Genomic DNA, 23,637 nt, shown 5'->3' with positions numbered 1-23,637 from the left:
GACCATGGATAGGGAGGACATCTTGGTTGGCAAAGACAAGACAGTCTTACAACCAAAACTGTACAGGGATTTCTTTCACATGTACCATGAAATATGCATAAAAAGGTCATTCAAAGCATGCATTTATGGCATGTCTGCCTTTCTGGCTAGTGTGTATGAATTTTAGGGCATGTGCTTTGTCTCCTTGATTCTTATATCCTTAATTCCTGGAGGATAGCAGATGCTCCAAAAACACCTCTTGGATTTAATAGAACTTGTAGAGCAGGAATTTTTCTGTAACATCAGATACCACAAATTTCTTCATGCTTTGGGGAATATCATGATTTAAACAACAGAAAAGACATACTGACACATCATAAAAATTATTATGATCCATAATTTTCTTATAGTTATGGTTGTTCCTCAACATTCTTTCAGAGAGCACCAATTTCTGAACTTGGGGTAGGTGAGACAATTGCTTGAAGACTGAAAGGTGGAAGCAGGAAAGGGAAGGTAGATGTGGGGGAGGTGCATCAAATGGGGGACAGAGTCAAAAAACAGCAAGACATGTAAGAGTCTGACAACCTAGAAGAATATTAGTGAATGGACAAAAGAATTTTGAATGTTGCTTTAATGGTCGTAAGGAAGAGAAGGTAAAAATTTTTTCATACCTTTTATTTTACATATATGAGTGTTTTGGCTGCACATATGTGTATGTACAGTCCCCATAGAGGCTAGAAGAGAGGGCATCAGATCCCCTGAAGTTACAGATTGGGGTGCTGGGACCTGAACCCAGGTCCCCTGCAAGAGCAGCCAATGCTCTTAACCACTGAGCCATTTCCCCAGCCCCAGAGATAATATTTTAAGTGTGCACTATATTCTGACCTGTAGCTAAGAACCAGGTACATTGGTACCATTTTGCAAGTGTGTACATTAAACATCCCTGACCACAATTTTATAAAATAGACACTGCTCTATCCAGTTTGTAGAGCAAGAAATGAGACTCCAAGAGTTTATATAATTGAGTTATATCACCATCACACACATAGTAACTGTCAGTGTCAGATTTCAATGATTCTCTATTATTCCAAATTCCACACGTTTTCAATACCCATTTCTCCCCAAATAACACTGAATTGGTGAAGGGCTAGACCTCAAGATCACCAGAAGCTATGTCTTCAGAGTCTGCATGTGAATACAGGTGCTGCCTTGCCAGTATCCAAAGAGGACACCTGTAAGTAAATTTGATGATTAATATTTCCTAGATATTTGTACATGAGAGAAGAAGAGAAGGAGGAGAAGAAGGAAGAGGAGGAGGAGGAGGAGGAGGAGGAGGAAAAGGAGGAGGAGGAGCATTGATTCCCATATCAGCCATCTACCCAGTTCTTCACTGCTGTAGGAGGCAATAGGGAGTTTCATATCATTTAAAATAGAGGGTACAATTATTAATCCATTTTAATTCAAATAAAAGGGGTAATGAACAGTTATGCACAACTGAAAAATACAAAGACCCCCAAACACACTGGCATGTGTTCTCTAGGCCGTGTTTGGGCACCCCTTCCTTTTCTTGTGTGCTGTTAGCAAATTGGCTTCGATGAGCTAAAAGCCTAACATCACTAGAATTTACCTGATGTCAAACTGGAAAGGCAAGAAGTCCTAGCCCTGAAGCAATGACCTTGGATAATCATTAACCATCTATAATGCAGTGAGTGGTCTTGCCCCAAAATATACATACAACTAGAACCTATGAATGTGTGCTTGGGGACATCTGAGGGTCTAGTTAAGACTCTCAAATGTCTTGCTAGACTGAGGTGGAACTTGGAACTAATAAAACTCAGAAGAGAAGAAACACATAGAGAAGATGAAGATGGGTGGCAACTGGGGTGATCCCTCTGCTGACAAACTGAGAGCCACAAGGGTAGCCAGGATCTAGGAAAAAAGCAGGCAACAATTTCTCTCAGAGCTTCCAAAAGGGACCAAGTGACAAGTTGACGTCTCTTTTTAAAGCCATCATGAGAAGAGAAGCCAGCTTATGCCAATCTGGGGAGGAGGGGGAGCCCAGGCAGCAACCAGCCCTCCTCCACCTCTCTCTGAAACTCATAGGGCCTCTGCAGGATTGTCAATAGAGACCCTGAACTAGAACCACACAGAGTGTGGAAGCAGGCTATGGGCTAAGGCTAGAGATCTTAGACACAGATGTTTGAGAACAGCTGTCCTGAAGGCTGACAGGCTTAGCTCTCCTCTCTGAGTTCTCAGAGTTTCCTAAGTAAAAGTCAACTGGCCATGACATGGTTTTAGGAGGCATAGAGAACTTCTCTTTCAATGATAAAACATTCTGTATATAACAACCCAGTGTAATGAATATGATTGTTCAGGAAGAGGATTAGCAAAAATTCAAGGTAGAATTTACCAACTAGTGAGTAGGAGGCAGTTCTAGTTTGTTTCTCTGCTGCTGTGACAGACATCATGACCATCATGACTAGGGGAGAAAGGGATTTATTTGACTTATAGGTTACAGTCTATCATGAAGGGAAGTAAGGGCAGGAACTTGGACAAGAACCTGGAGGCTGAACTGAAGCAGAGACCATGGAGGAACTGGTTATTGGCTTGCTCAGCCTATCCTCTTGTATAACCCAGGATTGCCTGTGGTGATATTTTATTTGTGCTGAAATGTGATTTTATTTGTATGTTAATAAAGTTTGCCTGGAGATCAGAGGTCATAGCGAGCCAGGGACAGCAGTCAGGCAGTGGTGACCCACACCCTTAATCTGATCACACGGCAGGCAGAGTCTCTGTGTGATCAAGGACACAGCCAAGCGAGGTGAGACAAGCCTTTAATCCCAGTACCAACCATAGAGACCTGGAGGCATGTATAAACAAGCAGTGATGAGGATGTCATGTGGTTGAGTTTAGAGCCAATGAGAAGGCAGAACAGAAAGGCAATAAAAAGACAAGTCAAAAAGGAAGAAACTCTCTGGGGAAGTGACTGCAGTGAGGTGGTAAGATAAGGTAGTCGTGACTCTCTGATCTCTTTGGCTATTTACCTCTATATTTGACTCTGTGTGTCTTATTTACGAGGACTGTTTAGAATTTTGTCTACAATCGCCTACTTAGGGGTGGCACTGCCCGCCGTGGGCTGTCTTTTCACATCAACAATTAATCAAGAAAATGCCCCCATAGACTTACACATAGGCAGACCTGATGGAGCCATTTCCTCAGCTGAGGTTCCCTCTCCTCAGGTGGCTCTAGTTTGTGTCAAGATGACAAAGAAACCAACCAGCACAGGGATAGATGATGTCACAGAACTCACGGAAGTGGCAAATGGAAAAACGGGTGAGGTTTGCCAACCTGGCAAGGTGGTACACATCAGGAATCCCAGCCCTTGGGATGCTGAGGCAGAAGAATCTAATTTTGAGGTTGGTCTGGGCTACCCAGGGTGTCCCAGTCCAGGGCTGTATAGTGAGACCTTGTCTCAAAAGCAAGCAAACAAACAAAAAGAGGGTGAGCTTGGGAGCACAAATGTTGGGAGAGAAGCCTCCTTGAACTTGCCCGCTTGACAACACTGCTCATTAAGCCCTCCTGCATGTTATTTTGTTTTAAATGAGATGGAGTCTCAGATAGACAAGATTGGCTAGGTAGCTAAAGATGGCCTTGGACTTCTGACCCTCTGCCTACACCTTTGGAGTGTTGAAAGCGCATAGACATGCACCACCATGCTGAATTTACGTGGTACTAGGAATGAAATCCAGAATCTTTTCTGCCTAGGCAAGCACTCTGCCAACTGAGCTATATATCCAGCCCCACTCTTGCCTTTTTAGATGAAGCACATGCAGAACCACATAGAAAAGTCTCACAAGCCCTGGATAGGGAAGAGAAGAAATACAGCATGGTCTTTACTCAGAGTTTAGCTCCCTGCCTGTCTCTGCCTGGAAAACCAATGAACATGGACAGAAGCAGTGTGGTCCAGGAGCAGTGTGGTCCAGGAGCTGAGCACTGTTGAACAGCGGGGTGTGCACGGGGTCATAGAGATTTCGGCATCCCGATGCTCTGTTGATCTGCTTTCCAGCCAAAGAAAAGTGGGTCTCAAGGTGGAAATCCATCAATAAAAAGTGACCAACACTTCCCAGGGCTTCAGACCACATAGACCAGCCAATTGGGTCCTTGAATGGCTGGGTAAAAGGAACCCATCTCGGCTGAAATATCTGAAGAAGCCCAGGCATGGAAGGCTCCCGAATTCCTTTATATGACCGTGACAGTTGTTCGTGGAGACTTTTATGAGTGTCTGTGACTAGTCATAGAAACTGTGGTCCTATTCATTCATTTGATGGTCTCTCAGAGGACTGAGAGGGCGTTAAGGAGAAAGGCTGAACTGGGGGAGGGGTGTCTAAGGTGAAATTCGTCATAGGAGGAGGCGATATCCCTAAGCAGCTCGCCTTTGGGAGTAGGGGCTACACAGGACTCATAAAGACGTAAAAGGAGAAACTTTGGAAGGAAGGAGATGCTCTCCCCTGCGCCTAAAAGAAATCTCAGCCCCACCACATACCCCCACAAAAGTTCACCGCACCACACCTGCCTTCCCCAGATGGGGCTCCCGGCGCCAACGCCTCCACATCCTCCAACCACGGTGCAAGCTCCTCCCTCGTCAGAGCTTGGCGCTGTCCTAGCGCTTGAGCGCCCCGGCGGGCAGCTGCGAGTGGGCCCGGCTCTCAGCCATTGGTCGCGCGGCCCCTGAGGGCGGAGGGACGCCGCAGAGCCCGGCACAGTCAGCCGGGTGCCCACTCCCACTGCGCCCGCCGCCCGTGCGCTCTGATCGCGCACCGCGTCCCCTGGCGGTGTGTTCCCTGGGACCGCCGTGCGGGCGCGCATCGCCAAGGCAGGGCCGCCGCCCCACCCCAACGCCAGAGTCCAGATCGGCATGTCAGTGAGCCTGGGCACAGGAGTGGGGAACTGAGACGTACGGGACGAGGAGCAATGGCAGAGGGCTCGTCCCCAGAGAGGGTCGCCGGACGCCCCGCCTAGGGTGGCAGTGGGATCCCTTAGCTTCAGGATTCTTCATCGGACTCTCCTGGGACTACTTAAGATTTGGCTCCTTGCTATGGAACACCTCCGAATCTTTCCTTCTCGTAGCTGGACGCATCCTTAGGGTCCTGAAACAGGCCCTGCAGCCCAGCTCTCACGGTTTTAGGGACACTCAGCCAGCCACAGCTGGATCCACCTGGGGCCCGGCAGGCAGTGTCCTTGACCCCTAGATGATCTGCCCGGTTCCCTACACAAGGAGTCAGGAAAGTCTGCCCTCCAGTCTGCCGCTGCTAAGGTTGATTCCCCTGCCGACAGTGTGCACTTTGTAATGCGTTTCTGGTGCCTTTTGTGTGGGTTTTTGCGGTGTGTAAGAGCTTTTTTTTTTTTTTATTTCTAGGGTCATCTCTTCCTTTCTGGGGAGTCGCCACGCGCACATTGACCGCTGGCATTGGTCTGTGCTGTATTCCCTTGAGTCGTCTCTCTTGTCTTCGGGTGGCTGCAAATCCGGATAAGTTTTTCCCAGCGCTGAACACTTGGGTTCCCGGGAGGAGCTTTCTTGTGGGTAAGTAACGCACCCTCAACCCAGGATGCGAGACTGCCTGCAGCCCTGCGCCTCCCAGGCGAGAGATAGGTTCTCGCATTATGGGCAAATATTTGAATTCCCGTTAAGACGGAATAATAAGCAATGTGCCCTCCTCCTGAAAGCAGAGAGACACGTTCATTCTCAGAAACGTCTTGTTGAAGACCAGGACTATGCCTGTGCGCTTTGGGTGGCCAGATGTCTGGTCCCACGGGCTCGCTCGGGTTTGGCGTCAGGTTCCAGTGACTGGGTCTGTTTCTTAATGTCCTTCGTTTTCTCTGCCAGTTTATTTTCCTGGGGAGAACGTTCTGCTGAACCACTTCAATTCGGTGGCTCTTGTTTAGAGGCTGGATGGTTAGAGAAGGTCAAAGCCATCGTATTGGACAAGGCTCCCCTTGCAGGTACCCAGAGCAGGAGAATGGGCAGTCACCGGCCCTGTCCTGAGTTCCACCCAGGAATCCTTCCTTAGGATGTTTATTCTAGGGCGCTTTTCACTTCCTATTCCTCTGATTCATTGTTCAGACAACGGAAAAGAGGCAAGATTGTTGTCTTTTCTTAAACTATTTGCTGTTTGTACCATCCTGCCGCCCAATATTAAAGATTATATGTAATTGTCTTAGTTGGCCAACTAGACTATAAATAAGATTACTTTGTGATTTAGCCCATAGTAGGTCTTAAATATCGGGGTGTAACTGAATGTGCTTCGTTTTTGCTGGAAAGGCTTCTTGTCCCCACCTACCACATACACAAGGCACAACTTTATCAAAAGAAAGTTGAGGTGCTTGTGGGTGAAGTTCCTGGTGAGACTACAACCTGATGACCTTGAAATGCTGGGCAAAGTGGAGACAGAGAAAGGCTTACTGGTTCTACTAATACTCTGGGGCCACTGAGCTCCAGGAAGTGGAGAGGGTATTCCATTTTGTATTCTGATTTGGGGGAGGGGACTTATTTCTCATCTTTATTCCCCTTCAAAACTCGAAGTTCTTTGAAAAGTAGCTCAGAGCACATTCATGGCTGTCACTGAAGAAGCTTGGTCTAAGGTAAGATGGATTCTGCTCCCCCTTGCTCCCGGTCAGTTTAGCGTACCACGTTTACTAGATGTTTGTGAGGTGCACACGTGTGTCTGATGTTGAGATAACAGCCATGCTCTTGTGCATGCCACCAGTGGATTCATCTGCAGGCTTTCTGACTTCTTCTTCATATCTTCCTTTATCCTACTTAATGAGAGAGATGAGCGATGGCGGGCATGACTGGTCACCATGATTAATTGTATGAGTGAGTCACTGAGTAACCTGGCGGTTATCATTCATTATAAGGGTGAAAGATGAGCCCATCTCAGGTAAAAGTTCTCTCATTCAGCCTCTACTTCCAGCAGGATCGATTTGGAGTTCATTTGATAATAGTTCTATACTCACTCTTTTCCCTGCACTTACATTTTACTATTCTCATTTTATATAGATTTTTACATTTAACATATTATCAGATAGAAATGGCAAGAGTGGATCATACTGTATTACACGTTACTGTATTAATATAAGGTATCATAGGCCCAAATTTTGTTAACTTTTATCATTACTCATAATGAAAACTAAAGGAAAAATAACAAAGCCTTTTGGTTAGTTCACAGACTAGAAAATTCAACAAAGGTGCTCAAGCTGTAAGTACATAAATAGGCAGGACTCCTCTCAAACAATATGTGCATGTAAAGGACCCAGAGAAGCTTAGCTGAAGTCCTGGGCAAGCATATATTCGTGTGCTTAATTTAAATTCAAGAAGTCTATCTGGGCATTCACTGGCCATTCCGGGATGGCATGGTGCAGTACCAAAACCTGTGGTTCCAAGTTCTGATTCTAATGTTTGAGATGTGACCACAGCGTACAGCATTCTGAGGCCAACTGTCTCCTGACACCAGAACTTCTTCTTCAGGCATTCCCTAGGGATGTGACCATGCTCATGGTCACAATTTGAATCCAGTTTATCATTTAACCAAGATTGGCAGTGAGACGTGAGAGAGAAAGAGAGACTGACCAGTTCCTAACATTCAAGAAAACATATCTGCATTAACAGCATCTCTGGTTTGAAATGGTACAGCCTAGCCCAAAACAATATGAGTATGGCAGAGCCTTGAATTCTTATCAAGAACTGAACATGTCATTATGCCATTGACAGACCCAAGGTCTTAACTGTGAATTTCCTGTCTATTGCCTCACATTAGGATATAAATTCAGTCTAGGTTAAAGTAGTATTATGGAGATAGTTGTTTGATATTGATAATTTTTGTGAACAATAATGAAAGGTTCTGATAAATATCAGCCTATGATAACTACTACAGAGGTCACTTAAAGAAAGTGAGAGACTGAGTTCAGCTTCTGATGGGAAACAAAACAAGAGATAGCTATAATCCCTACATTTAAATTCAGAAATACAGGATGATGCCCAAGTAGACCACGAACTCTGTTATATTCACATTGTGAGATACTCTTCCATTTACTTTACAAGCATACTCTTCCATTTCTTCCTTAGCTATAATCAATGATTAACCAGATACAATCTCAGATTTGTTAGTTATTAACAAAAAACCACAATTGGTCATGAGGATATATGTGCAGATCTTACTCTGTATCTCAAAGCTTAATTTTTTTGCTACAAATAAATTATTTATAAAACATAGGGAAAGTTCATGTATATTCTGAGTACTTACCATTCTGAGTAACTATGATTTTATACAGGATCACTTATTCATTCAGTAAATATTCTTTTGCTTGTAAAAAAAAATAGAATATGGGCTGTCTCTCCAAGAAGCTTCAAGTTTCTTTCTTATTTCATTCATTCATGCAACTGTCTAGAAAATATTCATTGATCATGCACAGGTATGCTTTGTGGGTAGCAAGGTAAGTAAAATATTGGTCCTTTCATCTGGGGGTTTACAGTCCATTAAAATCCTAGCACAAATATGGTATACTGAAATATATAAATGGAGAGAATGTAAAACATAGCTTGAGAATACAGAGGAGGAAGCCAGAAATTTGCATGGAGAAAGTAGGTGGAGATTATGAGATTAAACGTAAGTGCTGAAAAATTAATTGGGAAATTCTGAGCAGTTTGGTATTCCTGGAACATCTTTCTTAGGTGTAATGGAGGTAATTATATTGGAAAAATAGCCTTGGACATATACTACAGGACATATAATATAGGACAAATTATGTCTTTCTAGATTTCTTAGTCAAAGTGGTATATAAAACATGTGCACAAGGAAACAGCCTTTTCCAGACACGACAGGGGAGACACACATGACCTCACAGACACTGTGGCAGCATTCACAAGCCAGACAAAAATCACAGCACAAACATGGGGTGTGGGCACGAAGTCCCACCCCTCACCATGAAGTATTTGCAAAGAATAGCTTCTTGGATAGGGAAAATCAGTTTTCTTCAATGGAGTGACGTTGGGCATCTCAACCACCCTCCAGGGCAGGCCCTATGGCTGGGAGTATTTGGCCAAGACAAAACAAACTCCATATTGTTTAGTGGTTTTTTTTGTTTTGTTTTGTTTTTTACTTTAATTCTTTTAAAGAGAAAGAACATGATGTGGGATGAGCTGTGGGGGTGGATCTGGGAGGAGTTAGGGGATAGGAAAGAATATGATAAAATATACTGTATGAAATTATCAAAGAATAAATAAGAAAGGGAAATAAATGTGCACCGACTGTATGCACATGATACTTTATCCTTTCCTGTGTGTGTTATGTAATTAATGACTTTTTTGAATGACTATTGAAAAGTACTGCTTTTCTGGACCAAAAGCAGTAGCCTGCACCCTAATTTTCTATGATGGGCTGCTTCTTAACTTGAAGCTACTTTTAATATCATTATCACCTGCCACCTACTCCCCTAGAAACCGTTTGTCCCTGTGGAAGATTTTTCTTGTACTCTAACACATTTCAGATCAAGAGGGAATATATTTTTGGCTCTATTTACTGGTAGATTGTTGTACTAACTATTAATATACAAAGTCTTAGTGAACATATTATACATTCAATGTGTGTGGCTCCTACTCAGATTAGGCTTCTTAGCAGTCACATTCTTGGAGACCCATCATAGAATCTGCTGTCACCATAGACTGAGACTTTGTATTAGTCATCACAAGGTGGGTCACGTGGCAGTAATGAAACCCACAGTGAGTGTTTAACCACTGTTAATGTTGTGTCAATGGCATCAGAAAGGGCTAAAAGCAGTTGCTGTGGTGATTCGGGGACTCTTACACAGTCACAGCCACAGAGAAAAGGGATGTGGCAACTCTGGTCACATGTTTCCTGTCATGACACATAATGGTTTCTACATTTCATTAGCTCTAAGTAGATGATATAATGGCCACCCTACATTCAGACAGAGTGGGGACACTACAACACACACAGAAGGAGGAGAACTGGAGCATTTCCTCCCTGGCGACTCCACCCTCAGCCTCCTGAAGAAAATTAATATGATGAACGTAGAACTTAAAGACATAGGGATGTAGATATGAATTCCAACTCTGCCTCTAAGTGCTGGAGTGACTTGTAGGATCATTTTGTAAAAGGTAAAAAGTTAATAATAACTGCCTTGAAGAGTCATCAAGATGGAAAGACACATATGAACAGTCTTCCCCCTCTCTCCCTCTCCCTGTTCTTCCCCCCTTTCTTTCTCCTAGAACTAGTACACGTTGCTTACCAGCAACTCCCCACAGCTAGCATCCATGTGCTGCTGCTGGTTTCCCACTGGCTTGTCTGGCTCTTCTTTCCCCTAGAGACATCCAGGGATCCCCTCCCTTTTCCCATCATGCTCTGAAGTTTGCCATTCCACACATCCCCTGCCTCTTTCCTCTGCTTCATAGCGTTCTTCTTCAGGGCATACCTTACCTCTCTCCAGGCCAGCTCACAGAGCTGAAATAAGAAAGAACAAAGAACGGATAATTGTGGTTAAATGTGAGCCTCTGACCAAGACGATTCTATGAATAGGTAAGGCAAAGAGCTTGTAGAAAGGATTATTCATTAGTTCCTCTCTCAAACCATATTTGTTTATATTTTAGAAAAATGTATAACCATTTTGCATAGGTCACCTATGGAATCGTCTGTTTTCTGCAAATAATTCTCAGTTGTTTTTCAATTTTGCCTTCTTAGATGTCAAAGTTGAAATACATGCTAGGGGAACTGAGCCAACACTTGTTTTTTGCTTCCATATTGCATTTGGCAGAGTCTGGTCTTGAGTTATTATCTAAAATGACAACAAGCTGCTGAGGGCTCAAGTTCCTCCGACACTCTATAGATAGCCTGGCATATCATTTATTTGGTTCAGTGTTACAGGAATATGTTGATATTCTTTGTAAGCCAGACCTTTGAGCTCACTCTGTGGGGTGCAGGGGGTGGGGGGTAAATACACTAAGTTCTACTACCCTGTTCTCACACAAAGGATGAGCAGTAAGAAGTCCCATGAGGGAACACACTTCTCTAGTAAAAAGCACAGCATCCTGTATTCTCTGCTATTGTGGTCTACATAGAGATCCAGGTAAGGGAGTATCTGTCCCCTTATAGGGATGATGGCATTTGTAATCTACATCTCAAATCCAACTTGTCTAGCCTTCATCATTACAGAGTATTTTTTTCTACACCCCTGTGTTATCAGTGATGAAAGGAAAGCCCATTTCTCAAAACAATATTCCCAAGTACTTAATTTACAGCTGTGTTTGGAATTGACTTGGTTCAGTTCATAAATCATTTACTGACTCCTTGTTCCAGAGAATTCTGAGCCTGGACTGTAGAAGACATTGTAGGATGGTGTTTGTTTGGCCTCCTACCTCTCTAGGGAACTCACCCAAACCTGGATGATCCAGGAGATGCTCACTAGTTAGGGATTGTGAGAAGTTCACTCATGAGATCTGTGAAACTTGCTGTTTGCAGTCTGTGTGTTTTCTTCGATTGCCTAGGTAACAGCTCTATTTCTGTCTAGTTTATCTACTACTGTTATTTCCCAGGTCTCTACTTTGAACCTCAACCTTGGTAGCTATTGTGGGCTCTCCACAAGTCTCTCAGAGTCTGCCTGCTCTGTAAAACTAGGATGCTTCCATAGTGATGCATTTGCCTGGGTATTTAAGCTATAAAGGGATATCTGTGGCTGCCTCTGAAGATGACAGATGATGACAGAGGAACATGCCTGGATTACTTGATCCAGGGGACCCACAGGACATTCATTTCAATGGATAGTAATGGTAGTGAATTCATGAGTAAGGCTCACTGGTTTATGATTCCCATGCACAATCCCCTTTACCAGGGACCATCCTGCAATTGTTTACCGTGACCACCTGTGAGATGGGGGGAATCATGGTAGCAGCAAAGAGTTGAACTTTTTGATGCTCATTGAAGCATCATGTTGCCATCCTTGTATTTCTTTAGAAGTGTCTAACATTTGGGCTGAATTTCAGCTTATCATTCTAAACATATTTTCTTGAAATCTTTCCAAAAAATTCATGAAAACTTACAAGAGTCCTAACAGTGAACACCCATATATCCTTAGATTAGAGTAGCTAGTGGTTAACACATTGACACATTTGTTTTACTATATTTCTATGCATATGTACACGTATGCACCTTTGCATTACTTGAAGGTTTCTTGCTAATGTGGCTAGCTATGTCAATATAATATTTCCTAAGAATACTATATTTACTTATATTTCATTTGGAAATGAACTATTGATGTAATCTAACATATAGCCTTTATGTTTGAGCCATCTTATACATTTAGTCCAGGTTGGCCTTGAACCTATGATCCTCTACAAAGTGTGGGGATTACAGATGTGTTCCACTATCTTGGATCCTTAATGTCCTTTATAACAAAGTAGTTTAACATTTTTTTAATTTATCTAGGATCCATCAAGAATTCTGCATTGCGTTAAGGGGGATAAGTGTTGAAATCTGGGTCCTTCTCTCATTGCTCTCAGTATTCAGATGGCATAAATCATGTCATATGACCAAAACTGAATGCTTTCAAAACTTAGCTGGTGCAAGCTAGCAATTACTAAGCATTATTCTTCTTAAATACCCACTTTTTTCTACAAAAAGCTTCATCACACTTTGAGTGTCTGCCATAGAGGACTGAAAGAATGAGGGATTTATTTGGCAAAATTCAGCTGTAAATGTTACACTAAATACTTGGCTAATATCCAGATGATATGTGCCATTTGTATAATCAACTGAGTTCTACTTGTAGCTGCATTACAAGAGATGATGGTTCACTAATCCAAGTAAACGTTATAGCTAGGTTTTAAATGCGTTTAAGTCAGAGACTCTCTGAGCTGGGATTCCTGTGGAGAAATGCAAGATACATGACACTTCTACACCATTGGGATGCTTTAATACACCATCTGATGCGTCACTGTTTTTGTAAAGACAGAGATATGAAAAGCACCTGGTTGACTATTTTGTCAATGCTGAAGCTCTCTCTAGACAAGCTATGAAATCACCTGCTTTTCAATTTGTGCTTGTGTGTATGATTTTTATGGATCAGTTACAGTTTTTAGTCTTCAATGTATTGTTAGGAGTGAACTTGAAAATTAGATATATTAGATAATTTGCATTCTTTCTTCTCTATGCCTCAATTATCAAGATATAAATTTGAGATCTTGGTTAGAATAAATAAACTGTTCAGTGGCCATGCATTCTGTATGTTGGAAAAAGACACATGTGCGCACACACACACACACACACACACACACACACAAACACACACACACACACACTCAACAATAATAAATATTTATAGGACCTCATACAAATAGAAACATATTCATTAGATACCTTATCTGGGATGTCTATGAGAAATATAGGGAAATGGAGTAAAGAATGGAAGGAAAAGCAGATTGAGATCACAATAAGGCGCGAACTGTAAAACATGTCTGTATGTCTAAGGAGGGAGTCATAACAGAAACTTAAAAGGAAGAGTAGCAGAGGCAGGAAGTGAGTGGTGACAACTCACACTTTCTTGTTCTCAGCAGCCCACAGCTGCCCCCTTCTGAGGAGTCTGCACAGACTTAGGGGGGACTTGATCAGCGACTGTGGAAGCATTAATTTCCCTAGAGAAGCCTAGGGGACACACAAAGGCTTCTGAAGCTGAAGGATATCTAGTATTGGTGTGTAAAGAATTTAAAAGGTATTTCAATCTCAGAGATTTATGATAATTACAAACTTTATTAGAACAATTTTTTCTAGATATTACACTAGATCAGGAAATGTTCCAAGCATACCTTCACTGGAAAAACATACGTTGAGTAGAAATTATTTTACAGTTGTAGTTACCTGCACAAGACCTGCACAGCCTGGGAATGTGATCTCTAGGCCTAACCCTTAACTGAGGAGCTATTGGTGGTTACTACCTGCTGACAGAGGGACAGTCATTATTCTTGGAGGATGTGGCCCCTGGTAGGTTTCCCATGATGCATTGGGTGACCCCATATGCAAGCACTTATTAATCAGACTTAGTAGACAAGCACTAATTGGATTTTGTGGGTTATCAAGAGGAAAAAGAAGACATGAAATGGGTAGGGAGCATGTTGGTGGAGATACTGGGGAAGGTGGGGAAAGATGGGGGTGGAGATTATATGTTATTGTATACATATAGCAAATCCTCGAAGAATAAAAAATTATTATAAAATTATTTTAATTGAAGAGATAAAATGAGACGTAATAATAAAAAAAAAAAGACTATAACCTCCTTTGCCCCTACCACAGCATGACTTAATGTGAATTCTTAAAAACACATTCAGAAATTATAAAAGTATGGAAGACTTTTTGTACTATGGTTTAAACAATCCTAGCAACTTTAAGGATAAAAATTGTTTTTCTGAACATAACCAAAAAAACCCTAAAAATGATCAGAATTGAGTATGAGGAGAAAGGAGAACAGAATTCCTCATTAAAACTGGAGTAACGTTTTGAAAGGCATCTTGGTTTTGACTATTCTCCCCCCAGATTTGTTAGAATTTTGCCTGTGATCAGTCTTTACTTCCCTGCTGGCTCTTTCTGTAAATGATCCCTTTATCTGTGACCTTTCCTCCCCCTCCCAAAAGTGACTTCCATCCTCCGCTACTTCTTAACCAGTCATGTTCATCCGACCTTGAAGTCGTCTTGACTAGTCCAGGCACCCATGCAAGCCCCCCCCCCCCCCCCCCCCGCCGCCTTTTCCCCAACACCATGGAAGAATCATAAAAATGTTATGCCTGGAACTACCTTTGTGATGGCCTTATTTTATTTTTTAATCTAGGCAGTTGCTTAGTTAAATCACCTATCCATCTTCTTCCAAGATTCTAGTATTTGGGAATGATTATTTTGCCAAGGTAGTGATTTAGGTATAAAATCTTTTTGAGGAGCATAAATACGCTAAAAATTTATTAGAAGTAACAGTTTAACTTTCTCCCCTAAAACACTATTATATAAATGCAAATGACTTATACCTAAATCATTTTTGAGAATGTATAAGATAGAAAGTTAGACTATATTCCCTTTGCAATGCTTTCATGTATTTATAACATCTCTGAATCAATTCTGCTTTGCCTATTTAAAAAAGTATATTTGTGATATTATATCTTAAAATAATAATTTCTAAAATAATTAGGATAAAATCCATTGTCTAACAAAGCAGTATTGATCTTATTTTTCATTCATTTATTTAATAATATTTATTGTTGTTGTTGATAGTGTGTGTGTGTGTGTTTGTGTGTGTGTGTGTGTGTGTGTGTGTGTGTGTGTGTGTGTGGTTGTGAGTATTTGCACATGAGTGCAGTGCCTGAGGAGGCCAAAAGTGTTAGATCCCCTGGAAATGGAGTTTCAGACATTTGTGAACCACCTGATATGGGTGCTGGGAGCCAAATTCAGATTCTCAACAGGAGTGGTACACACTCTTAACCACTGAGCCATCTCTCTAGCCTCCACATTTATTTGCTTGCTCATTCATTCATTCATTCATTCATTCATTCATTTATTTCTGAGTAAACATTGGACTGACTCTGAAAATACCTTGAGTAGATAAGAGATTTGGCTGAGGGAGAGACACTGAAGATGGATTGGATCCACAGTTGCCCTGGAACTGATTTATGGCTCAGAGGTTAAAAGTGCTGCTTGCTGCTTCCAAAGGTCCTGAGTTCAATTCCCACCAACCACATGGTGGCTCACAACCATCTGTAATGAGATCTGGTGCCCTCTTCTGGCCTGCAGGGATATGTGTAGACCAAACACTGCATACATAATAAATAAATAAATCTTTAGAAAGAAAGAAAGAAAGAGAGAGAGAGAGAGAGAGAGAGAGAGAGAGAGAGAAAGAAAGAAAGAAAGAAAAAGAAAAAGAAATCACTTACACAGAGCTTTCACTTTCATGTTGCAAAAGTGCAATAAGGAAGTTTTCTGATCATTCATTTGAATAGAGAGCAGAGGACTGTGCGTTTTAACTTTCCATTACACTCTATCTAGTAGGTATCCATGAGTTCCCCCGCACTGTGCAGAACTTCCAACTCCTTCTGCTAAGGAGTCCTTCCAGCTCAGTGATTCTCAACCTTCCTAATGCTGTGACTCTTTAATATAGTTCCTCATGTTGTGCTGACCCCCAACCATAAATTTTTTCCTTCTACTTCATAACTGTATTTTTGCTACTGTTATGAATCATAACATAAATTTTTTGGAGATAGAGGTCTGCCAAAAGGGTCACAACCTTCAGGTTGAGAATCACTTTTCTAGCTCAATGGCTGATAACCTCTGGGTGCAGTCTCTTTCCTTAGCTGGGTTTTGATTTTTATTGGGCAGATACAATGAATCACGATGAGTGTTCATGCAGATTTCTGCTCTTCTAGTGTTCTGATAGGTAAGAACACTTCTCAAATGGGAAGTAGCTGAATAAGCTTTGAGTAAGCATAGCGCATTAGTTATAAACCTTACTTTGATGACTGTAAGCCTAGTTTTGTGTTTGCCATTGAATGTAAATAAGGATTTTCTTTTAGAGAATGTGGTAGGGAGAATTACGGTCAGCACCAATCTTCTCTTTTATTTCCCACAACCTAAAGGTCAAGGCAAAGAGAAAGCATTAGAGAGAAGCTAATTACACAAAGCAAAGGAATGGCTGAAAGGCAAGGTCTTATATGATACATCCTTCTTTCTAATAAGCTAAAGATGGCTTTGCTCAGATGGAGTAAAATCTCTTCTGGATCCTGGCAGTAGTAGTTCCTAAGTGTCCTAGAGAAAAATAACCAATACATCACCAGAAACGATCAACTACGTTACAGTATTTAATATTCCATCTGTGCAGGAGTATGCCAGTTATGTGAGAACCTTATCACACAGCTCTAAATTCCTAATGCCTTGGGGGGATCACTTTTTGGTATGGCACAGCAGAACTTGGTACTGATGAGATGTTGACATACCTTCATTTATCATTATACCTAGGTAATAGTTTAAGGAGTGACCGCAAGGATACAAAGTTGCTTGTCTCTGTTTTCCACAACAACAAAACCTTAAACACTTCTTACCCACATAGGAACTTGAATGGCGTCTTCAGAGGCCAGCATTCCTACACTACAATGGAGGTTGGACGACAGGCTGAGGTTCATAAATTGTTGTGCTAGAATTTGGGCCCTTGTCATGTCTCTGTTCATGTACCACCTCTCCTCACATATCTCACCATGTGTGTGTGGTGTGAGAGAACTCTGAGATGAGGGCTGGCCAGTTCTTCTCTTCAGAAGGGAAGTCGGGATGAAAGAACACACTGCAGTTCAGTTCTTTCAAACTGTTACAGTCCCATGGGTGTGGAGGTGAATGCCAGCTCTCAGGAACTAAGTTCAAAGCCAGCCTGGGCAGTAGAGTGAGACTCTATCTTAAAAGATAAAGAAAAAATTGAACTTACACTCATTATAACCTCCTCATGGAAAAAAAGGATCCACTGTCTATGAGACGCAGGGTATGTTGCCCAATTAGTAAACAAACTTATCTTATGTGTGCTGTCTAGCCACACCCCCATGTTACTGAGCTCGTGGAGAGCATGGTGAGCCCCACCTTGCTCAATTTAATAGGTCACACCACCTTTGGTATGGTTCTTCCCAGGACAAGTTTTTATTCAAGAAAGAAAGAAAGATTTGGCTGGCCATGAACTGTCTTGGTTGCCTCAAATAAAATTAAATTAAATTAAAATCTGCTGTCTGATAATGGCTCTGAAAAAAAATCAAAATCTTTCCCTGGATCTAAGTATGACTTGAGATGAGAGGTTGCTGTCGCTGCCCCGAGACAGGTCAAGGCTATGCATTTAAGATGAAGTCACTTTCTTCTTTGCTTTCTCATGTGTGAGAAAGAGCTGGGAAGTGACATCTCCTGTGATTTCTTTTCCATGGTGCCACCTGTCACGGCATTAAACAAGGATGGGTTTGGTTATCACCAGCATTGTACACTGACCCCTGGATAAAACATTCGCCAGACAGAAAGAGCATCTGCCAGTTTTTCAAAACTCCAAGAAGGAAATGAGAATTGATGTTACCAAATTAAAATCATCTCCAGCAATGCATATCCCCAATTGTTTCAGAGAAGAACAGTAAGATCAAATTTGGGCTGCTGTCATTTTACATTAAGAAGCAATCTGGAAATGATACTCAATTTGTAAAATTAGGAAGACGGCCTTCAAAGCAGAAGATATTTCACTGTGAAATTGAATATGCTTTTATTTTCTGCCATTATCCCCAGGCCACATAGGAGACCCACAGCTTCTTAGTATTTTCTGTGAACTGTTCCATAGACAGCTGAGGCTTCCAGGGCAGAAGGTGACCTTCGGGAAGGAAAAAGGCCCTCTCAGGACAGTTCCCCTGAAAAGAGAGACCTTTGTCAGAACGGCAATCTGTAGACACGTGTCAGCCTTGCCTCTGACATTCTGGTACCACAGTCACATTGCCTGTGCCTCCATCATTAGAAAATGATACTCATCTGAGTGGCAGAAAAAGCAGCTTGAGAAAGGCCAGTCAATTCTGGCTAAACTTGTGACCTTATGTTAGACCTGTGACGCTGGCAGAGACCTCAAAACACCTCTTGTCTTTCTAGGCCTGTAGAAGGAACCCCCCACTTACTAGTGTTTTACCTGGGAAGGTGTGTCCGTCCCCCAACCCCGCTCACCACACCCCCGCGTGCTCTCCTGTCCCTCGCTCAGAGGTGATCGTAGGAACAGAACAATCTTACCACAAGCCTACCTGGAGTAATAGGAAGACAGTCACTGTGGCACAAGCAGGAAACTGATCTCTCAAGACTAGCTGTGCATCAGGTGTATGAATATGGGCACAGTCCTTTCATCCCAGCACTCATAAGGCTGAGGCAGAAGGATGACAAGTTTGAGGCCATCCTGAAACACGTAAGACCCTGCCCCCAACCCAAACAAACTCAAGCTGTAGGCTTGCCCAAGGTGGCTGGCAGCCAGGAGCTAAGGACCCAAGTCTTGTCATTTGACTTCCGTCCACTACTGAGGAAACCAAGGATACAATTTAAGCATAGTTCTAGCTCCGTCTCTCTCACTGTCTAGCTACATGCCCTGAGCAAGCCTCAGTATCTTTGCTCCCCGTTTCTCATCTGCAAAGCAGGTGCAATCGCTATCTTGCGTTCCCCAGAAAGGGCTTTGAGGAACAGAGGGTGCCCGGTCCTTGCCTCCTTTGCTCATTCCAGAAGAGGACTAGAGGCCTTACTACAGCGGAATAAAGAGTGGGCGGTAAGCCGTGGAGCTTCGCAGCAGCCGGAAGCTGGGACTTATTATCTGCCTGTAACTCTAGCCCTTGTAAATCAGCTAACGTCTGCGCATCTCCTCTTTCCCCGGCTGCACTGTGCTTGGCCGGGACGTCTGGGTACTTCTCTGCTTTAGTCTACCATGCTTCTATACTAATTCTCTCTTCTTGCATCACGCTGCCTCTAAGACCCCTCAACTTTACTCCCCAGAAATGAACGGCTGGATCATGTAAGTGCTGTAAAAAAAAAAAAAAAAAAGGCTGGTGTTGCCAAATCGGGATGACACATTTGTACTCCCACCGCGATTCCTCTTACCATTTTTTATTTTTTAAAGATTGTTAAGAGCCTGCCGCAGCTTAATAGAATTAAAAACACCAGGCAAAACAGAATGGTGAAGTGGGAGTCTAATTATTTTAGGAACTAGTAAGACATTGTTGCTAGCCCACATTGAGGCACTCAGCAAGACTCATCACTCTGTGTAAAACCTGACAGAGACAACCCTTTCTGAGGTGTCCCCAATCCAGGGATCACCAGTCCTGGCCACAGCAGCAAGTGCCATCCACTTAAAGCTTCCTCCACTTAGATTTGGAGGAGGGAAGGCGTTCTCAGATAAAATGTTGGGCAGTGTTTTAGAAGGGAAAGCCATGGACACAGTGTGTATCACCCTGTCACCATTTTACCACACTGAAGTAAGATGTAGAAACTTAATAGAAAAATAGCCTCATGCCAGAAGGAGCTAAGAAGAGACTCTTTAATGGACCTGAAGAAAGTTTTAGAATTTTCTACCTGGAGATATTCTTTATTAAGGCTATGTCTCTCAGAAAGTGAAGAACCTTTCTTTGCATCAGAGTAACAGGAAAGCACTCTATTTCTGTACAACTTAGAAATACACACACACACACACACACACACACACACACACACACACACACCACAGAGACCATTTAATGTTTCTCTTATGTACATGTGTTTAGGGATTGGACAACTCAGGGTACTCAACCATGGAGAAGACTCCTCTCTCTCTCTCTCTCTCTCTCTCTCTCTCTCTCTCTCTCTCTCTCACCATGGATTGCCTGTATCTCTTTAGCTAGGGGTGGGATCTTATGAGATTTCCTCATCCACATTGGCAAGTCAACCGGTGCCGCCATTGTGCAAGTCTTGTTCAGGTGACCACGTTGTTGGGATTTGGTGGGTGCAACTCCCCCGTCATGCAACAAAGACACTGTCTCACAGCAAATGTTTCTGCTCCCTCCTCTGTGATGTTCTTGAACCTTAAGTATAGGGCTTTCATGGTAGAAGTAACAATTATGACTATGTACATCATGACATACATGTATTCTCTGAATTTTGAAAAGTTTTTGGGTCTCTGTGATAGCCTCTTTTTGTTGTTGTTGTTGTTGTTGTTGTTTGTTTTGTTTGTTTGTTTGTTTTTGTTTTTTCGAGACAGGGTTTCTCTGTGTAGCTTTGCACCTCTCCTGGAACTCACTTGGTAGCCCAGGCTGGCCTTGAACTCTCAGAGGTCCGCCTGGCTCTGCCTCCCGAGTGCTGGGATTAATGGCGTGGTGCACCACCACCACCACCACCACCACCACCACCACCACCACCACCACCACCCGGCTACAATGTACTTCCTTTTCTTTTTTTTTTTTTTTTTTTGAGCTGAGAATTGAACCCGGGGCCTTGTGCTTGCTAGGCAAGTGCTCTACCACTGAGCTAAATCCCCAACCCCTTCAGAAACATTCTGAAGGAAACCTTATGCCTATTTCCTTGCACTATAACTGCAGCTAGCATGCTTCTTATCTACCTCATGAACTAATTCACTCTACAGATTCCAGTCTCCTTCAGACTTTCAGTCAGTTAATAGTCATGTAAGCATGATACTGAAAATGTCTTTCTCTGAAAGCTAGGGTTCAAGTGGAAGAGTAAGGAATGGTGAGTAATTTGAATCTCAAACTGAAATCTCTTGCTAGCAAAGCCTGCACTGTCTCCATCATTCAGAGGGAACCCAACCTTAAGAAAGAGAAACACATAAGAATGAACCCTGATCGCATGGCAATAAAATTTTATTAATAAATCAAAACATTAGACATAAGGCAAACACTGGGACCTGTGTTGGTCAAGAGTTGGCTGTGTGTAGCCATAGTAGGGTGGATTTTTGTAAAGGAGGGAGTTTTGGATCTGAACTTTGGTTCCCATCTCAGAGCATCCACTTGTAGTATCTGCTAGAATCACAGTGGGACACATCAGATGTACATTTTTCTTTTTTTACTTTCTTTTTAGTTCCTTGGAGAAACCTGGGCACCTAGGATACTATGACGGGAAAATTGAAGCTCATTTCTGCATCTCATTTATAATAAAAAGATATAAACATGATTTGTTTTTCAGGGAATTATTTCATTCTTTTTTCCTCCCTGGTGGGTTTCATAATTAAGCCTCACTGAAAGAAAAACTGAAAAGCTCAATGACAGATGTGTTATTTCCTGACAAGTGCACTGAGCTGTGCCTTTGTTTGTTTTTCTACAGTCTCTGTGGACAACTGATCCCTGATGCTGCCTTTGTTTAAAGACCAAGACATTTTGTTGTGCTGCTATCCCAGCCTGTGATTTCTGCTGCTGTTGTCACAAAAAGGCAATGCCAACTTCAGCAGTCTTAAGCCCGGTGTGAAACTTTCGTGTGTATTTACTCACACCCCACCACACCCCCCATTTGTAGAGATGTCTGGGGCTGGCCCTTCCTCTGGATTTGCAGGAAGCGTGGAGAATGGAACTTTTCTGGAGCTGTTTCCCACATCGTTATCCACATCGGTAGACCCGTCCTCGGGCCACCTCTCCAATGTCTACATCTATGTGTCCATATTCCTCAGCCTCCTGGCCTTCCTGCTTCTGCTGTTAATCATTGCTCTCCAGAGGCTGAAAAATATCATCTCCTCCAGTTCCTCCTACCCGGAGTACCCAAGTGATGCTGGGAGCTCTTTCACCAATTTGGAAGTCTGCAGCATCTCCTCTCAGAGGTCTACCTTTTCAAACCTCTCGTCATGAAGAAAATGGAAGAATAGTCCGAGTGAGCACGGCTTTGGTTTCTCCACACAGAAGGGACTGCTGCACGACAAAAATGACTCTCCGGGTAGACCGGCTTTCCTCTTCCATTTTTTATTTCTTTTCTGCTCGGGATGTGCTCCATTTGTGAGAGGAGAGGCCAATGCTGACAGAAATATAGGTAAACACTGAAGTGTGGGATTCTGCCCAAAGCTCTTGGCCAACATGGAGGCTGGTGAGCAGCACTCTACTGGACGGCACAGACTCAGCTGAGGACTGCTGGGGATGCTAGTTAGAGGTCTTTCACTCTGCCGCTTCCCAAGCCCTGGGACTACCTGAGCCAGCAGAAATGTAAAAAACAACAACAAAAAACAAGGAGACTATTCAGAAGATATTTTCTGTATTTAAAAGATAAAGCAGAGACGGTATATGAGAGAGAGAGGGAGTGGGGAGAGAGGAGGAGAGAACTTAGATTTTAAATGTTTTTCTTTAGGTTCACCTTAGCAAATGTCACAGATGATGAGAAGAAGTCATTTGGGAACATTCTGGGGGAGTTGAAAGCTTCAACAGCACAAGGAAAGTGTGTCGTGATGCAGTGGCATTGCCTTTCTGTTCCTGGGTTTTCTCTTGGCTTGTTTTGCAATCATAATGCTCTCCGGCTATGGAATCCCTCGTGACAGTTGCTGTTGCCATTCCTAAATGAAGCCCAGAAGAGGTTCAATTCACTTTTAGTTCCTCACTATCATCCCCATCCAGTAGGAATTAAATGTAGAGAAATATTCGTTCAGTTGTAGTTTATACAGTAGTGCTCTGAGCGGCTGTGTGGTCCTTCACTGCATCTGTCTTTAAAGCTTTGCTGCAGAACAACATTATCTCTAGGGAGGCAGGAGTTTGCTCACTCTAGTTTGCAAACCTTGGGGACTATATTGCTGATATTTGTTTCACATTCCATGAACGTGATGTGTCTCTGATAACTTGTTTATGTTGACAAAACACTCTGCACTGGGCTTCTAGGGTGAGAGTTTATACTAAAAGCTGCAGACATTGCAATTGGGTCGCTGTAGATACTCCAGGGCTGCTGGAAGCCACTATACTGAAGCCAACCACGGGTGTCCATGAGATGAGGCCCAGCTGTGAGCACAAGCATGGTGTGTGCAGGGAATCGAGCAAAGCCAATGCTAGCTTCTTATGGATCAGAATTTAAACTCAATTTTTTACAATAAATGGCCCACAGCCTGAACACTGAGCTGGGTAAACCCTGGGTG

At 42.7% G+C, this 23,637-nt stretch overlaps 1 protein-coding gene across 2 annotated transcripts; it reads left to right on the top strand.

The window, feature by feature from the left end:
• The first annotated feature begins 4,646 nt into the window (after window positions 1–4,646).
• Sertm1 (serine rich and transmembrane domain containing 1) lies at window positions 4,647–22,771 on the top strand. Of its 2 annotated transcripts, none has more exons than XM_036190803.1 (3): window positions 4,647–4,896; window positions 5,396–5,560; window positions 21,861–22,771. In XM_036190803.1, the coding sequence occupies exon 3, from the start codon at window positions 22,052–22,054 to the stop codon at window positions 22,373–22,375; it is 324 nt and encodes a 107-aa protein (XP_036046696.1). In that variant the 5' UTR covers window positions 4,647–4,896; window positions 5,396–5,560; window positions 21,861–22,051; the 3' UTR covers window positions 22,376–22,771. The 2 variants fall into 2 exon arrangements, with proteins under 2 accessions (XP_036046696.1, XP_036046697.1); XM_036190804.1 differs by lacking the exon at window positions 4,647–4,896 and adding an exon at window positions 4,920–5,293.
• Window positions 22,772–23,637: the final 866 nt, after the last annotated feature.

Source organism: Onychomys torridus, chromosome 6 (assembly GCF_903995425.1).
Source record: "Onychomys torridus chromosome 6, mOncTor1.1, whole genome shotgun sequence".
NCBI lineage: Eukaryota > Metazoa > Chordata > Mammalia > Rodentia > Cricetidae > Onychomys > Onychomys torridus.
The sequence above is the reverse complement of the archived record's forward strand: the minus strand, read 5'-3'. Positions and strand labels throughout refer to the sequence as shown.

Excerpts from the sequence above, each read along its gene's own strand:
- Sertm1 (XM_036190803.1), top strand. The coding sequence starts at position 22,052 with ATGTCTGGGGCTGGCCCTTCCTCTGGATTTGCAGGAAGCGTGGAGAAT.